Below are 14732 nucleotides of genomic sequence, written 5' to 3'. Positions count from 1 at the left end.
CAAATGGAACTCGTTGCCACTCGACACCTCAAGGGAGGTCGCCAGCTCAATGGGAGGCGACTTAAGGGCCAGAGGCGTCTGTTGTCGGTGCTCGGTTTGATTTGTCATCGGTGGCAATTGGAAGCACTTAATTGCTGCCTTAGTGACATGTAATTGCAGTTACTTTTGTCGCCAGTAAGCTACTAGTTAGCTGCAGTTGCAAGTTGCCTGTTGCCTGTTGCTAGTTGCCTGTTGCTAGTTGCCTGACCTGGTTGCTGGCTGTGGTTCATCACATTGCTGCCGGACATCGTCATCGCATAGTTTCCTGTGGTGCTTTTTATGAGTCGCAGCGAGCTGCCAATTTGGGTCACTGCCTGCAACGTGTTGAAGTGCAACCAGACGGAAGTTTCGTTTGTTTACAGCCCGTTTCTAAGTTGCCTGCACTACATCTGCACTACATGAACAGCAACAATAGCAACATCATCATTTGACCACAAGGCGAAAGGCAGCCTCGGTGTGTTTATTTCGAATTGGTCAAATGCAAGTTAAGCGGGTTAATAGAATTGTGGTTTGTGCATTCAGCTAATCAGAGTGAATCTCTGTCTGATACTACTGCAGAGTTTAGAATTTAGTGGCGACTTTTGAGTGAATCAAACTGTGTGACAGCTTGTAAATGTGGGTTACTAACAGGACCAGCATTACTAATTATTTTCATCTTACAACTTTTAAGTGTCTAACCGGATTATCACAGGGACACGCTCGAACTATCACAATTGAAAGTACTTTGTATTAAAATTCATACTTTTAATATTTTCAAACAATTAAATATATGTTCTATCATGATAGTTTTATTTAAAGCTATCGATTCTATTAATATTCATTGGCTGCGTTCACCAGAACACATCAATCAACAATCATCTATCGCCTATAAAAAAAAATTGTGATGAACTTTCTGGTAAACGTTTTGATGGAATTTTTAGACGAAAATAAAAAGTTGTCATTTCATTTAAAATTTTTAAAATAACAGAACATTTTGTCGCATAATGCTTAATGAAATGAAAGCCAAAAGAGCAAGAGGTCAAAATTAAAATAACAGATGATAGAACGTAATGTGAAATAAATAAGCCATTTGATAATTCATATGAATAAATTTAAAGCATTTATCGAAGCCATTTTCCCTACAAATAGGCTGCATATCCTCCAGAGAACAATAAAGTGTATGCATTTCGTTTCTTTTAATTTAAAATCTTGTGTTATTTTGCCTACGATTTGTTTTATCGACAAGAAAGCATCACAATCAGAGAATTCCAGCGTATTATTTTGGTGATGAATTTTCACTCAACACAATCACAACATATTGGCATCATGATTGTACATCACAGCTGTTTAGCAGAACGATTGCTTATCGATTTTCTGTTGCCGATGAGTTCTGGTGAACGCACCAATTGACTTTTGATCGTTTTATATTTATGCGCTTCTTTATATTTATTTAATTTATTATCACCTATAAACGGTCGATAAAAATTAAAATATTTTTAAAATTTAATAGTAAAAATGAAGATGATTATACATTTTAAAAACATTTTGAGGATTTAAATTGGCAATTTCTCTGTCGCTTCCAGTCTAAATAGCCCTCAAGACGTAAAATTTCCGGAACAATTCTTAAGTTTATATGCAATCTAAATTCAAGTGCAATCTAAAATAAAGTGAGAAGCTGCATTTGCAAATTCCTTAACTTTATTTCCTCAAGTCGCATTCCCGCAGGTTTTTCATTTAATTTATTTGCGCATTTCCCGAGCACGATTCTTTAGAGATTTCATAAAAATAACAGAAAGAGAGAAATGTTTTATTTTCTGCTCAGACAGTTCAGGCCCAGGGGTGGTTATTTAAGGCAGGTTGGTGGTTGTGGTGGGTTGGTTGGTTTTAGGACTTGGCAAATGGTTTTTCACGGTTGCCCATAATTAATATAATGTTTAATGTCTAATGCTCACTTGAGCATGGCAGAGAATTAGTAAAGTTTGCTGAAGAAATTATCGTGTTGACAACAAGGTGGTTGAAAACAGATTGGCCTCACCCAACTTGACTGGTGAAGTGGCCAAGACAACGGCTGACATAAATAGCAAAATGGCGAGAAGAACGTTAGAAAGCCAAGTGGCCAGAATCGATCGATTGGATTGCAGATCTTGTTGGAAATGTTGCCGCACGTTTGGCATCAAATCGATTAGCCAGAGTCGAGCGATCTCAATGAAATTGCTTGAGCACGCTGAGCGTGCCTTGACTTTGAGCCATTCTTGCTGTTGCTGTTGTTGTTGTAGTTGTTGTTGTTGTTGTTAATGTTGCGTCGTGTGTGTCGTTTCATTGTTCCACATTGACCATTGGCCAATGACTTTGACATAGAAACGAGCCATGGAAAAGTCAACGCTAATGGCCTTTCACTGTGCAGACGACTCAGCTAAAGGTATTTCCATTTGCAATGCTCCCTTGCTCCCCATCACATGCCATTGCACCCCAATTCCAACTGCAACCCCTACCCCTAAGTTGTGACCACCCCTGGGAGTACTGTTGTTGCCACAGCGGGGTGGTGGGGGTGGGGGGTTGGTGTTTTTGCTTTCAGTCTTGCTGTCTACGTTTTACGTCTTTACGCCTTTTTATTTATTTTCTGTTTGTTTGCTTTTAATGCAGTCGTCTGCTCCTGTTCCCTTGCCATAGTAAATATGAATATGAAAAATGCTGAAAGCATTTCAACGGTACTTTAACCCCACGACAACAGCAACAACAGCAACAACCACGCACATCTTGGAATCTACATGAAATCCTTTTTGCCACACCCCTTCAACTTGTCTGCGAGTCGAGAGTCTAGAGTCTAGAGTCAGAGTCTCTTGGTTTTAGCCAAATGGGCAGCATTTGTCGTCTGTTGTCGCTGTTACTGTTGTTGTTGTTACTGTTGTTGTTGTTGCTGTTGCATGCCTAGACAAGCCTACACAAATTTGTTACGTACTTTCCGGCGCATACATCCCGATCCTATCCCGTTTCGAGTTCCAGTTCCAATTCCCATTTATGTTGCCTCTGTCAGGTAGAAGAAGCACAGATGGGAGACGTGAAGAAAGGGAATGGCGAAGTCAACAATCATAACCGTTTTATCAGTGTGTGTGTGTGTGTATTTTTGTTTTAATGTCTGCTTATGTTTCTATATGTTGTTGTTGTGGTTGTTGTTGTAGCGGCATTCCCTCTGTGTCTGTGCAAATATTGATTTTTTGTTGTTGATTTGAATAATGTGAGAAAGCAGTCAGACATTTGTTTAGGTGAGCTGTGCATTAGTTTAACCTTTCAAGGCAAACTTTATAGACTCTATAATATGAAATTGAATACGAACTTGTTAGAATCTTTTCCTGTTCAAGTTGAAGGTAGTCCAAGATTAAACTGTTGAAGGAAATTTTATTTACTTACAAATGATATGAATGTTCTTGGAAAGCATTAGAAACTTTTCAGTTTATAAATTAAAATTTTACATATTTAATTTTATTTAATTGTTAATTTGTATATCCCTTTTATTCTTATTTTATATACTGCAAACTAAATATCTTATTTTTAGTTCGATTTCGGAATCACTTTTAACACGAAATAGGGATTTTTAGTTACCGCGGGCTTATATTATAAATATGAAAGATATTCAAGCATACATATTGAATTGGGATATAAATAACTTTTAGTTTCATCTAGTTGGGGCTAAGTTTCAGATATAAAGGTTATCTTTCTGATATATAATATATTTATATTGCAGTGTAGAATATAAATGTTGTTTAACCAGAGATTAAAGTCTTATCAGTTGATTTAGCTGTTGCCTTAGCACTTTTCTTTTTGAACTTTTTAGCCAAGTAGCTAAGTAGCCAAGTTAGTCGTTGAAAGGTCTTTCTTTCCCTTTCTCCCTCTCTCTGTGTCTCCTTCACTCTCACGCTGTCTACCTTTCTCTATTGTGTACCGTTCTTTTTTGTGACATCCATTTGCAGATACATTCTGACATTCTCTTCTCATTGCATGTCGTCGCTTTATTGCCAACTCTTGTCACCTGCAATCGCATTTACAGCGCGTGGCTCGTGGCTTGTGTCATGTTGTCCACGTCCTTTGGTGCAACTACTTGCTGCACTTTTAGTTTACCTTTCGACGGCTGCTGTCAATGTCCTTTGGTCCTCCCCGAGGTAAAGGTGGGAGGACGGGGCAGGCAGAATGGGCGAGGATACAACACAGAGGCCTCGTAGATTTTGTTTGTCTGAATGCAGTCGAGTGTAAAAATATGAATGGCGAATGGGCGTCTGGGCACGCCCACAGCTCTGGGGGCAAATAAATTGCATATGTGTTAAGATGTACACTTGTGTGTGTGTGTGTGTGTGTTTGTGTGTGCGTGTGTGTGTTTATAGCTATGCCAAAGAGGGAGTTCAATGCACTAGTCTCTGATAAATGTTTAGTCAGCGTCTCTGCAATTCTTTAGGCAACGCGTCTTGCAACACTTTCTTCGCATCGCTGGCAATCAGAAGATGCAGCACCAGCTACAACAGCAACAGCAACAACAACAATTTCTACTCTGGGCTGATTCTTGTGCTGTAGGTGGCATGACAAGGAACATGCTGCAAATAGCGCAATATAGGTGCAACAACAGCAACAGCAACACACCACCAAATGCAACGAAACTAGTTTCTTTTTTATGATAAACATAGAGAGACAGAGCGAGAGACCCTAAGAGATGCCACTGCCCCTTGGACAACAAGGAGTGAACCAGGGACAGCGACAGAGCCAGGGCTACATCCTTACGGCGGCTGTTTTGCTTGTAAAGCTGTTACCAAAGTTGTTTCCTCTGCTCTGGTTGTTGTTGCTGTTGTTGCATTGTGTTCTTTGTTGTGTTGTGTTGCTGATGGCGTTGACTTTGAAGCGGCTGCTTGGCGTCTCTTGTCTCCTGCAGGCGGCAACGCGTCATTGACCTCCAGAGCAGCAGAGCAAAAGATGCAAAAGTTGCAAGAGTTGCAAATGTTGCACTCACTGTTGCACAGTTGCAGTTGCAGAGCGTTTCCTGGCCAAAAAATGCAATCAAGCTGAAATAAATGACAGCAAGAGCCAGGCCAATGCACGCATAAATTAGTTACAAAAGAAAAAGAAATAAAATAAATAAATTTTTAAGCCCTTGCGAGTGTCAACAAACCCACTCCCACCCCCCAATTCCCAGTCACCATCCCAATTTCCAAGTTCAACGGCGCAAAAATTGCCAAACGCTGGTCAAGAATGCGCCCAAGCAAACATAACAGAACACAAGAGGAGAGGAGAGAAGAGAAGAGAGGAGAACAAAACTCAATTAAACTCTCAAAGCGCCGAAACCGAATCCGAAACCGAAACCAGTTTCATGGCTCGACAGACACAGCTTGAACATGGAGGAGGCTGGAGGAGGGGGATGGAGCTGAAGTTGGCCAGGAGTCTGGGGCGGCACATTGAAGAGTCTTGGAGTCTCTTTGGATTCGGCTTTGGCTGCGCCTGCGCATTGTTTGCCACAGAATTTACTCTAATTCAAAGTGTGCCCCCCTCTTTATCCCCCACCCACCCTGGTCTCTACCTCTGCTCCATCCGCTGCCTATGTCGCTGTAGCTGTCGCTGTCATGGCTTTGTGGTTAACCACAGGCATCTTCGCCAACAAGCAAAATTTATAAGATGATGTGCCTGGCCAGCCCCAAGCTCGAAGCGATCTCTGTGCTCTGTGCTCTGTTCTCAGTTCGCTGTTCGCTGTTCTGTGTATTGTTCAGATTACATAAATTGATGTTGAAGCTGGGCTGCAACTTGAGACGCAACACAAAATGTTGCAGAGTGAAGCGTTAAATGCGCCCTGGGCTCTTCTTTATTTCTTTTTTCATTCTTTTTTTTTTTACTTGCCACAATGCAATATAACGCAATGACAGTTGGCCGTCAAAAGGCATTTCTATAAAGAATTATGATAATCAGCGTGAAGAGTCTACTATATAATTAGATAAGAGTCAAGTTCGTTCATCTTTTTGCAATCCATTATAAATATTCAACATTTTTTGTGCTCACTTTTTCTCACTTTTTTTTATTATATATTTTGCCTAGCTTTTATTGAGCTTCCGCAGCATAAACCAGATGTTTAGCTCAACTAACTAATTTATTTTAATTTATTTGCACTTCAAAAAAAAACTTTGTTTTTGCCAAAAAGTTGCGTTCTATTTGCTAAACAAATTTGCGCAACTGATTTTATTTTAAAGGTCGTCAATGAAATTTTGAGACCGGAAATTGTGTTTCGCAAACCAAATAAAACTTTTAAAAAGAATTCTAGAATTGCTTTTGGAGCAACTTTTATAAAAACTTTCATAAAATTCTTTAAATACGTTTGATTTCACATTTATTCTATAATAAATTTAAAGGTCAAAATAAATTGCTTGCAAATAAATATACTTTGAAATATAAAAATGTTTAACAAATAGTTAGAAATCAAACAAAAAGATACATCAGTCTGCGATATATATAATACAATTGATTTTGGCCAGCTTTAAATTATCATTTAAATTATCTTAAATTAAGGCTCCTCATTTTACCACATTTTTGCATATTTGCACTGCAGTTTTACCACTCTTGCCCCACTGTACGATGACATCCATTTTGCGGCTGTTATCTTTTTGTCGACTTTGTCAAGACTTTGGACTATGTCGTGTTATTTGATACCTTCTGTTGCGGGAGTTTTGTGGCCGTAAAATGCTCGTAAACCAACTGAAGTTGCGAACTTTGTTTTTGCAGTGGCTGTCAAACTGTAAGCTAAGCAAACTTTTGGATGCCGAAAAATAAAAGATAGACAGAAAAATAACAAAAATAAAATGCTGACGCTAATGAGACCATAAATGTAAAGGCTGTCACAAAACTCAGGCCAGGTTGCAGTGCGAGACGGCAACTGCAACAGCGACTCTAATTGCTGCAATAGAATGAGATTACGACTAACTGCAACTACAACTGCAACAACAGCAACTGCAACAGCAACTGCAACAGATGGCCGCCAATTGTAGCGACCCAATTGCCAGTGGCTTGGCCAACTGGCTAGCAGGCTGGCTGTTTACTTTTAGCTGGCACTGTGTCTGTTTATGTTTACCTGCTGACCACCTCCGTCTGTCTTCTTGTCTCTTTTTCTCTTCGACAAATAATTGCAACAGTCTCAGAGCAGCAACTACTGTTTGACAATTTATCAATGAATGCCTGGCGTTGTTGTTGTTGTTGTTGCTGTTGTTCCTATTGTCGTTGTTGTTGCTAATGCTATTGTGCGTTTGCTTTTCTTATTGGAACAGGAAGTCGCTTATTTGCTGCAAGTGCGCATCGCATTGACATTTACTCTTGACGCTCTTGAGAAAAACATTGAGAGGAAATTACCATTGCTCCCCTCGCCTTTCCCCCCGCTCAGTTCATTTACATGCTACTTGCAATTTGTTGTTATTTAGTTGATTTCTTTCGACTCGCTGTTGTTTGTGTAGTTTGTGTTTTGCATTGATTTATGGCCATCCACTTAACAACCAAATACGTCGATACAAATGCAAAGTATTCCAACATTTGCTCCATTTTTTTTTTGACTGCTGTTGTTGTTGTTGTTGTTTAGTGTCTGTTGCTGCAACCGAACATAACAAATTTACGACCTGCAACAGCGCAACAAAATGAGCAAATTTTGTTTCAAAGCCGCTACAGAGAATCCTAAATTACATTGCAACCTTTTTTTTGGGGGCCCGAGACCAAATCAGGTCCCAATCCAGGACCAGGTCCGTGAACCAGACTTTATTTTTTATGAGTACGTGTGTTTTTTTGGACTTATGCCTCTTCTTGCCTGAATTGGCAAAATCGAAATCAAAACTCATAAAATTGCAATTTGCGCCAACAACTTGACTTTAAGTATGGCGCCCACAAACAGCCCCTGAAACTGAATCCTTTCCCCATACACTTCCTCAGCATATCGAAAAAGTCAAAACTCATAATCCAAATTCGATGGCAACTTCAGAATAGTGGAAGGGGGCTCTGGGGTCTTCAGGGCGGCGACGTGTCTGCAATTTGCATGTGCATGCCACAGGGAGTGACGCAGGAGGAGAGTTGCTTCTGAGAGGGGTAAACTGGGGACGAGGGCTGAAGGCGCCATAAAATCCATTTGGCGCACGGCAGTTAACGTGTTTCAGTAGTGGCCCAATGGGATTGGGAGGTACACCCGGTATTCCTGGGGGCGTGCTAGTTTGTTGCTGTGAGTGTGTGTTGGAAATTTATGCGCTGAGGGTGGATTCCGTTGCAGGGTTGCATAGCTGCGATTTGTAGCTACATAACAACAGTTAAAGCCCGGATGTGCCTCTTACAGAGGCCGAGTTACGTGAGGCTAGTTTAATGTATTGCCTACATCTGTGGGGTGTATTTGATGAAATAAGAGGAAATTAAAGTATTCGCCAGAAGGACTTTAAATCTTTAGAATAACAATAAATTTGAATATGAATTATAATTTTAACTCTGTTGACAGCTGAGAGCAACTTCGACTGTTTTTGTCAGATGATTCATTTTAAAATATGCGTTTACTTAAAGAGTGAGCAAATAAAAGCAGATTTGGAGTTTATTTAGCAAAGTTATTGCCAATATAATGCAATTGCCTCGTAGTTACTATGTTTGTGATTTTCGGAAGACGTATTGATATGAGAATTTCTCTTGTAATCGTAAAAAAAATTCAGAATGTAAAAATAAAATTGTTTTTAGAAAAGATTAAACTTATAAGTGTAAAAGTGGTAATTTATAAAATTTGCCAAAATATTTAGTACTCGAAATTTACTCCATATTTCATAAATGATTCTTTCCAGTAATGAAGTAAAGGTTTAGATGATTGACTTGAGAAATTAACCTTAAAAATGTTTACGGGAGCTCGGCCACCAGGTAGTTTTGTATTTGAAAAAGATTTGTCCAAAGACAAAAACTAAGCTACATTATGATAACTGACTTACGTCATTAACCAGTTGGGATGTGCATGCGTTGGAGCCCAAATAAAAAAGCCTGGAAGTTCTGAAAAATTTATGATCTCTCAATATGGGAATGAAATAAGTAAACTTGGAGTATATGCTCATATATGATATGCTACATATTGGTGCCTGGGAAAATCGAAAGAAATTAAAAGATGAAAAATCGAATAAGTTGAATAAAAAATTAAATTCAAATTAGTTGAAAATTCTACACTTATTCAATGAAAAGACATGTAAATTTAAATTTATTTTAAAGAAATCTGAGAAGTTTTTTCTAGTATCTGCAAATATTTCAGAATAATATTTGTTCTTAATTTCTATTCGGCTGATTTGTTATTCTGCCCATTATTATTATTATATTATTATATGTTATGTATGCCTTTAGTACTTAATGTGCTCATTTGTCGCATTAATAAGGACTTACAGGAGAGGAATAAGTTGGGTGGGATTAACAACAAACCTCACAGGCATCTGCCAAATTCTAAACTGAACCCAAAGTCAGTTTCACATGTGGCACGCACTTTGCATAATTAATGCAGCGACAATGTCACCAGTTATACTCTTGAGACTGCAGGCAATAGAAAGAGATAGAGAGAGGTTAACAAAATGATAGAGACAGAGAAAAAGAGAGAGAGAGAGAGAGAGTTTCCCTTAATGATGGATTTCCCTTGACGGAAGTTCGTTGAGTTGCTTGTTAGTGACAGAGAGCATTTTTGTATAATTAAAATAAGAAATTGCCACTTAAAGGCAACAGTAAATTATGAATGCAATGCCGAACGCTAGATGGCGCTGCAGTCACGCGCTCATTAGCGGGAGCATTGTGAAAAAAGGGCACCCGCATCATCTGCACCACCCAAAAGAATTCACCCAAGGCAAGCAGGAAGTCTTTTGTGTCACATTGTGTGTGTGTGTGTGTGCGTGTGTGTGTTTGCGTGTGTTCGTGTGAAAATGAACAACTTGAGCACGTGAATGGCACACCTGAGAACATTTGCAGTTAGACACGAATTCCAACTCAAACTCAAACTCATACTCATACTCATACTCATTCTATTCTTTTCCCAATTTTTTCTTCATCTCGCAGGAGCTAAAGGAGAGCTTCAACTATGGCCTCTTTGCACCCCCCTCAAACGGCAAGGCGGGCAAATTTCTGGACGAGGAGCGACGATTGGGCGACTATCCATTCAATGGACCCGTTGGCTACCTGGAGGTCAGTTGAATCAGCTGAGAATACTTGTATTTTGTGTCCTGATTAACTTTTGTCCCTCACCTTTAGCTCAAGTACAAGAGACGTGTTTATAAGATGTTAACTCTGGACGAGCGTCAGTTGAAGGCGTTGCATACACGCGCCAATTTGCGGCGCTTCCTCGAGTGCATCAATGGTGGACACGTGGAGAAGATTGCCAAAATGTGTGCCAAGGGTTTGGATCCCAATTTCCATTGTTCGGAGAGCGGGGAGACACCGTTGTCGGTGGCCACTGGCGCCAAGAAGCCCAACAAGCTGCTCATTGCCCTGGTCAATGGCGGTGCTCTGTTGGATTACCGCACCAAGGATGGAACCACGGCCCTCCATCGAGCCGTCGAGCATGATTCCCTGGAGGCAGTCAGGTGAGTGCAATGTGGCATGCCTTAAACGAATTGAATCCAATATCTCTGTCTCTCCCTCTCGCTTTAGCACGCTGCTGGAGCTGGGCGCCTCGCCCAATTATCGCGATGGGCGTGGCATAACGCCCCTCTATATATCGATAACACGCAAATGCGAAGCTAAAATCACAGAGAGTCTGTTGCACGATCATGCCACATTGGGGATACAGGACAGCCAGGGTTGGAACGAGGTGCATCAGGTAAAGTCGGTGGCGGTATAAAATATCTGCGCTAATGGTTTCTGTGACCCTGACCTCCAATTTTCTCTGAAAACCGAATGGAATAATGGTGCTGGGTCTCTATTTGAATTCTTGAAAAATTATGCTAATTTGAATTTGCTCTCTTTTTTTCTATTTATTTATATTGACTCTGTCTAACTTTAAAACAAACAAAAAAAACCAAAAACCAAAAACAAAAAACCGCTTGCCTAACTATTGTAAAACCTGTGTATGTGATCAGGCCTGTCGACATGGCCTGGTACAGCACTTGGAACACTTGTTGTTCTACGGTGCTGACATGGATGGACGCAATGCGTCCGGTAATAGCCCGTTGCATGTTTGCGCTGTTAACAACCAAGAGGCTTGTGCTAGAATGCTTCTCTTTCGCGGCGCACAACGCGGTGCCCAGAACTTTGCCAACCAAACTCCCTATCAGGTATTTAAAACAAAAACAAAAACAAAAAACAAACAATTCGATTAAAACAAACAATTTAAAATCACTATTTTCTATAAACTATAATTATAATTAACTATTTATTGCTCGTAGTTAACTTGTAGTACTTTTTCTGGTACTTTTATCACGTAGTTTATTTTTTTTTTGCTTGTAGTCCATCCAATAATTACGTAGTGCTCTGCTTCTGGTAACATTTCGGATTAATATGATTCTATTCCTTAGGTTGCTGTCATCGCTGGCAATTTGGAACTAGCCGAAATCATTGAAAACTACAAATCGGATGATATTGGTGAGTGCAAAAGAGCCTCATCTCATAACCATTCAAACATCATTCACACAGACACACTCTCACAAATCAAATAATCTACTTTGGGACTATTGATATCGATTATTCATATCAATATTCCTTAAAGGAATCTGTTATAACAACTCTCCTTATCGACTCGTACTCGACATTGACATTACCACATCGTACATTGTACTTTATACTCATATCTCAGTCAACCCCGAACCCCATTTACCCCCCTCATTATTCAACAAACAAAATAATATTTTTGTCACTTTTTGGGTTTCCTTTAAGTATGAGTTTATCTTTTATGTCATACTTTCTCTAGTTAATCTTACAATATTTCCATATGATAGCTCATTCCCAATAAGTATTTGTATCTAGTTAATTTATTTAATATTGTCAACCCGATTTCCTTATCAATTCAATTCAGTTTCGAAAAACACAAACGGTTTTCATCCCCGATATCAATATCATCAACTCATTTCATCATAAGACTCTGGCTCCAATATATAATCTATCAATCTATATATATATGTATATGTACAAGATATTTTCAATATTTGCCTTGCATTCTTTTGCATTTGCTTGTCAACATTTAATTAGATATTTTTCTATTTACCTCTCTCTAAATAATATAAATATAAATAGTATTTTCTTGTATCTGTAACTTGTTTCAATTATTGCTCGTACTTTCACATCTCATTCTCTCTCTGTTTCTCTTGGCTGTCTTGTTTAATGTTTTATTACGTGTTATCGTTATCGATTTTTCATATTCATATACCATACATAACCAATTTGTCTTTCATACGTTTAGCGAGCTTGTTTTTTGGGTCATTCCTAGAATGTCCTTATTTTGCTCCATTTTGCTTTTTGTTACGGTCGTTTACTATCAAGGCATCCTATATACAAAGAGCAGTAAGTACAGTAAGTAAATGTGTGTGCCACATACCGTTTAGTGTGCCAATTCCAAGTGTTAGTTTCCATAGGTAAATGGCCAAGATAGCATATATATTAAATTTGGTCCTAGGAACATGTGTTATTTTAAATAATTCCACAATTTTAAAATTGATTAGAGCCAGAAACTGGAGATAAGCACTGTGTTAATTGTGCTTTTACTAACAATTGTATGTTATGATAATAACATTGCTTTTATCAGTTAACAGTTGTAAGCAAAAAGATAAATTCTTAAAGCTGGTTACAGATGGGCACATTTTGGAACTGAACATTTTTTACTGTCGGTATATTTTGTCATTCACATTATTCGCATCGAATGTCAAACAAAAATCCAATCGGTATTACTTTCACTGAGTCTGAACAATTTCATGCAAAAATGCTTTAGAACATTAATTGTGTATTTCCAAGACCACTCACATTTGCCACATTTGCTCACATTTGCTCACATTTGCTCACATTTGAATGTGCCTCATTTTGGCTTTCCACATTTCAACATTCATTATGAATGAGTCAAAATGATCATTCGGATTTTGTACTGAAATGAAGTCAACATTTGGGCCTAATGATGAAAATGGCGTCGAATGTGACAAATGTGCTGTCGTGGAAATAAGCTATAACCATTTGACCGACACCGAAAAGCTGATGGAAATCGGACGAGTTCTATTTCCATCGGTGAGAACCGACGCTTTTAAAGTTAAAAAAAAATTCAATTTAACACGACACCGATGGTTTTTTTTATCAGATAGTGTCAGTGAAAAAACAAATTAAATATAAAATTTCGGTTATCATAATTGAATCCTATTTTTTTTTTAAATTCGTAATTTTTTCGGTCTGAAAAACCACTGTAAATGAGCATCTCTATAAATTAAACCGAATTAAAACAATGAAGATTTTCATGCTTATATATAATTATGGAAATTTGCTCATCTCTAGCACAGCTTTGCTTACATAAATATAAAGTAGAGGGAAATGGACGGTCGATGCCAACACAAATGTGACAAAAATACATAACCATAATCATAACCAACAAATAAACTATATGTAATGGCTATTTCCCTCCCTGTTCTCCGTCCCCGTCCCTGTTTCCTCTTATCCTTTAAAAACGACACATAAATTCAGCTCTTTAGCGCAATCCGACTGCAGAACGACAATAACCACAACAACATCGACATGAACTCTCACACACACACACACACACACACACACACACATACAGAGAGACACAAGTATAAATCGAAATACTATCCTTACTCACACCACAGTACCCTTCCGGGGACCTCCGCGCTACAACCCGAAGCGTCGCTCGGGCATTGGCTGGCTGAGCGCCAATGGGGCCGCTGGGGCTGCGCTGCTTGCTGCGGCTGCCGGTGGACTTGGCGGTGCAGGTGCTGGACAGGGGATGGGGCAGATGGCAGGTCCAGGTGGGCATGGAAATGGAAATGGTTTCAATGTTGGTTTGATGGGTACACTATCCCGCCAACAGTTGCAGCAACTGCAACCGCCGCACCACCAACAGCATCAGCATCAGCTCGCCCAGCATATGCACCACCAGCACCAGCAGCCGCATCTGCTGCAGCTGCACGGCCCGCCCTCGCCATGCCCCTCGGAGCACATGTTGGGCGCCTACAGCTCAGCCAGCTCGAGCCTCTCTGAAGGCTCCTCGGGACATCGTTCACACGAGGATGACATCAGCATTGTGACAGGTAATCGCATTTACTTACTTTGATTTCATTTTATTTCATTTCATTTAAGTTTCCTTAAGCTAGCTCTTTCATTAACTGTAATTAAGGTTAGCATAGGGATAACTTGATTTCCAAAGATTTTAAATATTTTTTTTTTCATTTTACTGTACATACTTATTGTCTTTATTTCATACTTCTACTTTTAATGTAAGATCTAAGCCAATCCAGAGGTTAAGTATTAAATTCAATATTAAGTATTAAATACAACTATATTTAGCATGACTTTTAACTTATTTTTACCTGAAATTAGTTGTTAATTTTAAATTACATACAGTGCATGGTTCTTATAAACGACATTTGACTTATCGTTCAATTCGATAAGTAAAAATAAAGTGACTTGATTGATTCACACAATTTTAACAAGATTTATCTTTAATATTAATGATTAGTTATAACTTCCTTTGAGGACCGATTTTTGTTGTAATGATATTTTGAAATATCTCT

General features: G+C 39.0%; 1 protein-coding gene across 1 annotated transcript in view; it reads left to right on the top strand.

The window, feature by feature from the left end:
* The window catches only part of LOC117785479 (pneumococcal serine-rich repeat protein), a 77096-nt gene that overhangs the window by 54846 nt on the left and 7518 nt on the right, over positions 1–14732 (top strand). The window contains exons 4-9 of the mRNA XM_034623527.1: positions 10072–10197; positions 10264–10595; positions 10663–10831; positions 11091–11285; positions 11526–11592; positions 13809–14249. Coding sequence (XP_034479418.1) covers positions 10072–10197; positions 10264–10595; positions 10663–10831; positions 11091–11285; positions 11526–11592; positions 13809–14249 — 1330 coding nt within the window. The remainder of the gene's footprint in view (positions 1–10071; positions 10198–10263; positions 10596–10662; positions 10832–11090; positions 11286–11525; positions 11593–13808; positions 14250–14732) is intronic.

This window comes from Drosophila innubila (assembly GCF_004354385.1).
Source record: "Drosophila innubila isolate TH190305 chromosome 2R unlocalized genomic scaffold, UK_Dinn_1.0 1_C_2R, whole genome shotgun sequence".
NCBI classification, from domain to species: domain Eukaryota; kingdom Metazoa; phylum Arthropoda; class Insecta; order Diptera; family Drosophilidae; genus Drosophila; species Drosophila innubila.
This window is presented reverse-complemented; position numbering and strand designations above follow the sequence as displayed.